Source organism: Salvia miltiorrhiza, chromosome 6 (assembly GCF_028751815.1).
Source record: "Salvia miltiorrhiza cultivar Shanhuang (shh) chromosome 6, IMPLAD_Smil_shh, whole genome shotgun sequence".
Lineage (NCBI taxonomy): Eukaryota > Viridiplantae > Streptophyta > Magnoliopsida > Lamiales > Lamiaceae > Salvia > Salvia miltiorrhiza.
Window position 1 is genome coordinate 5,660,446 of NC_080392.1, and position 8,377 is coordinate 5,668,822.

General features: G+C 37.4%; 1 protein-coding gene across 2 annotated transcripts; it reads right to left on the reverse strand.

The window, feature by feature from the left end:
- Positions 1-21: 21 nt before the first annotated feature.
- Positions 22-6,635, reverse strand: LOC130988185 (probable anion transporter 6, chloroplastic). Of its 2 annotated transcripts, XM_057911966.1 has the most exons (15): positions 6,106-6,635; positions 5,580-5,725; positions 4,835-4,934; positions 4,586-4,638; positions 3,889-3,963; positions 3,523-3,603; positions 3,212-3,273; positions 2,742-2,809; positions 2,319-2,434; positions 1,785-1,821; positions 1,225-1,320; positions 835-976; positions 699-751; positions 477-563; positions 22-394 (listed from the first exon to the last, which is right to left on the reverse strand). In XM_057911966.1, exons 1-15 carry the CDS (start codon positions 6,448-6,450, stop codon positions 293-295), a joined length of 1,563 nt encoding a protein of 520 aa, XP_057767949.1. In that variant the 5' UTR covers positions 6,451-6,635; the 3' UTR covers positions 22-292. The 2 variants fall into 2 exon arrangements, with proteins under 2 accessions (XP_057767949.1, XP_057767948.1); XM_057911965.1 differs by having other exon boundaries at positions 22-563.
- Between the last annotated feature and the right edge of the window lie 1,742 nt (positions 6,636-8,377).

An 8,377-nucleotide genomic window follows, 5' to 3' on the forward strand; every position in this document is an offset into this window, starting at 1 on the left:
ATCGCAAACAAAACAAAACGATTTTAATAAATACAAATTTCCTAACGTGGAAAAATATCCTACAATATAGCAATGTACCCTTACAAGCCATGATCATAAAGAGCTATACAAATTATACAATGAGATTAATTCTACAGTCAAGAATTGGCTAATATATTTGTGAAAAGCCTATATATGATGATGTTGGTATAGAGTGTAAACTAGGGATATAAGTAACCTATGTAATCAAACCTACTGCACAAAATTGTTGTTCAGATCAATAATACTTCTGAACAGGATGATGGCAACGGAGTCAATCACTCTTCGAGAAGCTTTGCGGTTTGCTGCTAGCTAATGCCAACCATACAACTGTGCCGGTAAGGTAAAAGAAGATCGATGGAGCAAACAACGACATCTACATGAAAAACGCAATGAAATGCTTGCACTAACAAGATAATTGTGCACAAGAGGTCAAAATTCAAGAAAAAAGAACTTACACCCCACGAGTGAGTTGAGTCGAGAAGGTAGCCCGTGAGAGCAACGCCAACTATTCCAGGTACCGCTCCAACGGTGTTGGTAATGCCCTGCAACATTGTATTGAATAAATAGGTAATCAGAGATATCATATTAGGCAAACTTTTTGGACAAAAGCAGGCGAATGGGCCTATTATAAACTACTCTCTACAAGTATTTAGGAGCAATTTTGTTCGTGTACATACCAAAAGGACACTTGCATACTCGGGAGAAATGTCTTGGTGGGTACAGTATAGTCCTGTTTATAAATGATAAGATTAATTATTTGATGAAAGGATATGTATATACTTCTCTAAATAAGTAAAGGGCCTCCGTTTGAACCTGATAAAGCAAAGCTTGATAGTGCTAAACCACTCGTGAGAATAGCTACGACTTGCCATGGACTCAGCCCTAAGTCCAAAGAAGAAAGAATCATGCAAGCTGCAGGAGACAGGAAAGCAATCGTTTGGCAAATCTTCCGAACCTGTTTCCACACAAAGCACACGAGTTTTTGGTTTTATGTAGCCAAATGCAGAAGACTCATGTTTCTCATTAAAGGAACAACCAAAACAGAGGACTGTACACAAAAACGAGCAAGCATTCTCATCCCAAGTTTGGGCATTATATGTTATATATGATGCTAAGATTGTTTTCTTAACTTATTCTTTCAACTCAAGGAAGAATTTGATGTCTATATATGTGTGCATAAACGAGGGTCCCTCTTCAACTCACCACTGTCGTTTCAATCCCGTTTGAGATCCAGTAGTCAGCCGACTGGGATGCAATGCTGGTCACAAAGATTGATGCTAGTGGAGGAAGAACCGAGACCTGTAATTTCACGAAAAGATAAGAAAGTTGCTATTACCAGTTAAAGAAAACATGGCATCATGTTATAACTGTGTCGTTACAATAAAAACAAACTTTCTCCAACACATGTAGGAGAGATGTACACATAGCGCTACATCTATTTTTGGCATTACTTAGGCCTAATAAAGGTCATTAGTCAGTTCTATGTAATTTTAAAATAGCTACGGGAAAAGACAGTCAATGGTTCCTTTCAGGAACTAAATTTTATACAGTTCAGTAGGCAACTAACTAAGTTCATGAATCACCTCAGCTATTTTCGTTTATTTAATCTATTCGACATTCCTGAACTTGAAATGGCTGTTTGACTGTTGCAAAAGATTCCTCAATTTGAACAAGATGAACTAAAGAAACATCACTTTCTAATATCGAAGCTAATGAAGAGATTGCCATTTGGAAACTTGTTAAACAAAGATTCTTAGACGTACCCATGCTGCTTCTGTCAGGTCAAGGTTCAGCTCCTCACTGCAAGGGATATTGTATGATGTTTAAAAAGAACGCGAGACTAAAATAAATAGCTTTACTGAACTGATAAAGAAGAGAAGGATACAGGATAGAGAAAAATACTTCATTTAACTATCTGATGTTCCTATACTTTTATATAGTAAGATTACTAAAATCAAAGAAAATTATATATTTTGATCAATACCACCTACGACAAATATGAAACCTTTAAATTTAAATCTCATGATTACAAGGGTATAATTACATTTCCTTGTTCTACAGGAAACTTAACCGTTACAATTTCAGAACTTCAGAGTTAGCAAAACCTAGAGCTAGCATGGAAAAAAATCTGATTGTTGTTTTATCTAAAACATGTGAAATCAATAACAATATAGCATTTTTTTTTGTCAAAAATCCATCAGTGTTAAAGATCTAAAAGTTTCCTGAGGAAATAATTACGTAGCAATGTCCTGAAAGAATCTAAGGTCCAGATATAATACTTAAAATCAGAAATGCACCTGAAGTAAGTAGGAAGCCAGGATAAGCAGCAATAGTGACCCCAACTTCCACAAAAATGAGTATATATCATCGCCCATACAGCTTTAGATTTGAAAAATTCCTTCCAAGGTACATCCTGTGAATCATCCAAAAAAGGCAACACAGACAAATTGATTAGTCACAACATTGTTTTTTGTTTATCAGCTCTTCAGGTTAACTGTTTCTAGATTTCCACCCATTCCTCACTATATGAGATATTAGTATAAGGGCAGATGCCAAGCAAAGACCTACATTAAATCTTCGTTATTATGATAAATGCTGTTGCTCTGATTGGACCCAGGGATAAAATATTAGGATTCTAAGATTTGATGTATGAGATACAAAATCGTGCTGATGTTGATTTCATAATATGATGCCAAATACATGGAACAGAATAGACCTACCGTCAGTGAGCCGCCCAAATCTTGCAAAGAGGAAGTCCATGACTTGTTCATAGGGGCAGTCTGAGGCCCTGCCGAAGATAAATAGTTGTGCAACAAAGGAGAAAATATTATTCTAATTTCTAAGAATATATTCTTTATATATAACTAATTCATTCCAGTAGCAAATGTACCCTACATAAGATTTCTCACTCTATTGTAAAATGAAACACAAATTGGTAGGTATTTGTCAGATGAAGTGAGGCAGAAGAAGCCGAAACAAGTGGAATTGGATATAAGCCAAAAATGTGCCGTGGTTTATTTAACAAAAGGATTCAGGAAAATTTTCAAATCTATAACAAACCATGGCATTTGGATGATTTTGAGCTACATGAAGATTTTAAACATTGAGAAAGACTAATACTAATGAAATAACAATGTCAATTAAGATAAGTCTAAAGACAATCGGGCATCAAAAAGAAAAAAAGACATACATGATTGGTGAGAAGCTGCAAAAGGAACCTTATCTTCTTTAACGACCTGAAATATTGAATACCTGAAATATTGTGGAAACATTTTTAGGAGGAAAGTATTGTAGCACTGCATATATCCTCCACCTATGGAACTTGAGATAGATAGTTATAGAAAATAAAGAACAATTACCCAACTAAAGCAAGAAAAAAAAGAATAGATTAGAGAATGAAAGCACTAGATACAAAGGGGAACTTTTTCACTTTTTACATGACTCTACTTCAGATTACGAGAGACAGGGAAAAGCAATCTTGTTTGGAATCTAGATACTTACCATGCTATACCTAGAGAGCCAAAAATGTAAAATACAGATCCCCAGCCATAATTCTCGATTAGCGGTGGAGCCAAAATAAGTCTGCAGTTTGAAGTTCCAAATGTTAAGAGCAGAAACTTAACGATAACACTCGACAAAACAAAAATCTAAGAATGAGTGTAAAGAATTCTAGCATGTTAGATTATATGCAGTTTTGTAGGCAGCCATTTAAATCTATGCTACCTCTCCTCTTGTTAATCACTTAAGTTCCACTATGGAAGGAATAGATTTTATGTGCTTTCTTTCATCTTCCATATATGATTTTGCAAAACCTAACAAATGTGGGGCATAATAAGACAAAATGAAAATTGTTTAAATGATTATTACCCCAAGACACTTCCAAAGCTCAAACCACCAAAAACAACTGATACTGCGCGGGAACGTTCTTCTATTGGTATAGTCCTGAAAAAATACATATCAATGTAAGTTATGTAACAACAACAGGAAGGAATAAATATACAGAAAATAGATCCATCAAAAGCTACAACATAATGATGTGGTTACAGAAAATAAAATCAGAGATACCAATCTTTTTCACTAAATAATGCAATCCCATTCCTCCTTCCTTAGCCACTCCACAGTCATAAAATGATAAGACAATTGAGTAGAAGCATTTACTTTATATGGTTAACAGTGGCCTATTATACAGCCAGAAATACAATGAAATAGCCATGTGGGTGAAAGCCTTTCGAGCTGAGCATTAGAGGAAAGATATTAACAATTATTAGCGGAAACCACATAACAGAAATAAGCTACCAAATTAAACAGAAGCCCCAAAATTCCAATGGTCAACAAACAGATATTAGTTCAGTAAGAGGAAAATGTGGACCATAATGGTCTTTATCACAGAAATTATAAGTTACGCAAAGAGATGCACTATAAAGTGACAAAATATTTTCATAGTTTCAAATAAACTATCTAAGTGTTATTTTCTTTTATTCTCATATTCCTCTCTTATTTTTCACAATTTTCATCTCATTTATGCTTTTCGTTCAATTTTAAGAAACCCGTAAAAAAGAAGCACCTGGCAATCATATCAGTTGCAGCAGATGGCGAAACACCTTCTCCTATCCCAACCTGGATCATTTATTAAGGTAGTCAGCAGATAAATTTATATTGCAAGCACAATTATTTGAAAGAAATCCAGTAGATGAAGCCATAGCCAGCCCAAAGAGCCTTATTTTGCTCACAGTCACAGCTAATAAGGAAGTGAGAAACAGTATTTATCTTAGATAAGATAACTATTAAGAAGAGTAGGTGGCCATGGAAATACCAAAATCCTGGACAAAACAAGTCCCGGCATAAAGCCAGCAAGTAGGGGAACCATTGCTGTGGCCAATGACCAGACCAGGACGCCCACCTCGAGAATTCTTCTGCACATATATAAGGTGATCAATTAGAAGAATGAGGCTCATGGTATCACTTTTTCTTCTCCTGTTCTGAAGAAAAGAGTGTAACCTCCTTTGTGGAGCAAGAATCAGATAACAATTATCAGTGGAATAAAAGACACATGCTTAGGAGGATTAGAACCTATTCAACCTTTCTGCTCATGGTAGAGAAGCACTCGTCACGGGAAAGAAAAAAAACAAAATGACAAAGCTAAAAGTTACAACTCTACATCCGATTGACTGCATAATAGAAAACTTTCCATTTTCAGTATAGTCCACAGGAAAAAAAAAAAAAAAAAAAAGAAACAAATCATTAGGTTGTCAACCTTTCCCAAGCATGAGACTTCGGTAAAACACTATTGTACTGCAAAAGCTCTAATTACAAAAACCTGACAAGATATCTGATTGTGATAAAAAGAAATAAAGTCAGCTCAAAGGAAGAACACTCAACCTAGTTAAAGTAGCAACAGGCTTTTTATAATAACGGGCATACAACATATTTTTTAATATGACAATATTATTGATATGCACAATTAATCACCAAATGGCTCCTAAAACAAGCCAGGCCATGATTTACAATAATGTATCTAATGCATACTAAGAATGTGGAGTTAGGCCTAAGAAACTAACCTCCCACCAAATATTTTCGAAAGCCAACCACCAGGCAACTGACTAAGAGCATAACCCCAGAAGAAAGATGACTGCACCAATCCAGCCACAGAAGCATTCCAACCGAATTGATGCGACATCGGAATTATAGCAATACTCAAATTTACCTATTAAGTGCATGAAAAATCAGTTCATGGTTAACCTAAAATCACACATCCTATTAATGCTATTGCAAATTGTCAGCAACTTGGCAAGAAAAACTTCATGAATAACCATAACTATGTTATGCAGCAATGTAGCTATATATATCTAAAACAAAAGCAAGTACAGTTCAGCCCATATAGGAAAAATAAATTTACATTATCTAACATAATGTTCCCACCAAAATTCCATTCTGAAACTATTTTCCCCAATACCAAATTTCATGAAGATTGAAAATATTACGCGAACTATTTTCCAATCACATCCAAAATTCCAAATTAACAATAATTCTAATCAATTCCGACAAAACATGTATAAGCTATAACTCACAGTCACACGAATTTACCTTATCCATGTTGCAAATAACGAAGGCTAGGGATGTAGTCCCAATGAGCTTGTATCTCTGAGGAAGATTCTTCCACGGCGGCCAATCCCCATTAAAACCCACTCTCAAAACACCTTCCTTCTCCCTCAGCTCGTCATCCACAACAATCCCACTTACAATTCGTTGCTCCTCTGCGGCATTTTCGCGCTCTCTCTCTTTAATGCTGCAAAGAGCCTCAAAATTCAATCTTTTCTTCAAGGGCAACCCGGTCAGCGGCTGAGTTCTGAATATTGAAGTTTTAATGTTTGTTCCATATGAAAAGCTGAAGAAATTGCTATCCACGTTCGAGATTATTCGAGCCGCCATTTCTTGAAATCGAAGTGACTAAAGGAAGATAAGGAAAATCTGGAGGCTTTGAGCATGGATTGCAGGAGAAGTGATGAACAGAAACGTGGGATGTGAAGGTTAGTGTGTGTTTGTGTGTTGTGTGTGTGTGATCAAGGTAAGAGCAGGAAATATAAACACGACATTTAAGAAAAGGACCAAACTTTGCCACGAATATTGGAGGTTTCTGTGTGGCGCCCAATTAAATTGGAAGAGTAGGAAATATAATTTTCCCAATAAATAAAATAGAAAAATAAGAAAATGTTCTGTTTTAGTGCATTTATATGTGCCTGCAGTTTTTTTAAAAACAAAATATAGACTAAGGCATCCTAAATTAATGAAGAATCAAATTATTTATGTCTCCCTGAGATCATAACCAACGATTTTACTTTAGCATGAAATAAAGTGTGTAATCAGTTTTTACAAAGGAGAATGCAAGAAATCAATTATTAAAAAAAAAAAAAGGAAAAGGTGCAAATTGGTCCCGAAGTAGTAGCCCCTATAGCGTATAACCCCTCTTACTCACTGTGTGTGCAACTAAACCCCCGAACTCAAAAAACCGTGCAAATTACCCCCTCTGACCTAACGCCGTTAACGGCCGCTAGTCAATTTTTTTTTAATTAACTCTCATCTCTCTCGCTCAGCTCTCTCTCTCTCTCTCTCTCGGCCACTGCACCACCGCTAACGGTGGTTGAATCATCAAGTTGTTGGATCATCTTTTATCAGCAACACAAACGATTAATCCAATTTCAATTCCAATCAAATCGACATTATATAGAAATAGCGAAAATAAGGAGGTTATGATCGTTACATTGTGAGAGGCGTCAAATTTGGCGACAGCGCCGACGCCTTGCAAAACATCACAAAGAGAGGACGACCGCATATCAGCCGAAAGAGTGCCCGGCGGCGGTCTCCGCGACCAGATCTCAGATCGAGAGATCTGCAATGCAAGTTTGAGAGAGAGCAGCCGGTGGTGATGGGGAGCGTGTGCGGCGCTCTTCGTTCAAAATTCGAGCGGTGGAGGCAGGTCGGTGCTAAGGTTCAATCCTTCGTCCTCTTCAGAGGAGAATCGAGCAGGAGGCGGCGCTCCGGCCGGGTGCGGCTGCACTGGAGCCATGGATTGGCTGCTTACCGGCCTTTTAGCAGCAGTGGCGGCGATTTCGCCGGATTTGAGAGAAAGAGGCGACTCCTCATCGAGAAAAGCTAGGGCTTGTGATCTGTCATAGATTAAGAGAGAGAGAGCATGCGGTGGGTGTCGTTGGCGGTAGGCGGTAGGTTCGTCGGATATCGCGGCGGCGATTTCAGACGGAAGGGGGGAATTAGGGCTCGCCCTTGACGCTGAGCGTGTGCAGCCGAGAGAGCTCCGAGGTTTAGGGCCCAGGAGAGAAGGAAAGGGGCGGCACCCTCGGCCAGCCTCGCTTGGTCTCACCAGAGCTTGAATCAGCGGCGACGGCGATCAAATTTTGGAGGAGGAGGGTTTCCTTTTTTTGTGCGTGATTTTTTTAGAGAAAAGGGGCTTTGACCGAGATTTTTTGGAGAGAGCTGAGCAAGAGAAATGAGAGTTAATTAAAAAAAAAAGTTGACTAACGGCCATTAACGGCGTTAGGTCAGAGGGGGCAATCTGCACGATTTTTTTGAATTCGAGGGTTTAGTTGCACACACAATGAGTAAGAGGGGTTATACGCTATAGGGGCTACTACTTCGGGGGTCAATTTGCACATTTTCCCAAAAAAGAAAAGAAAAAAGGATAAAGTCCAAATCTCGTAAGATATACCATCCTAAATTTTGACTTGGATTGAGTCAGTTATTGACTCATTCTTCTAATTCATATTTATTAATTTTGATTTTTGATTTTTTTTATTTAATTTAAAGGACACCAATTTAAATAAATTTAAATAGCACAGCTGTT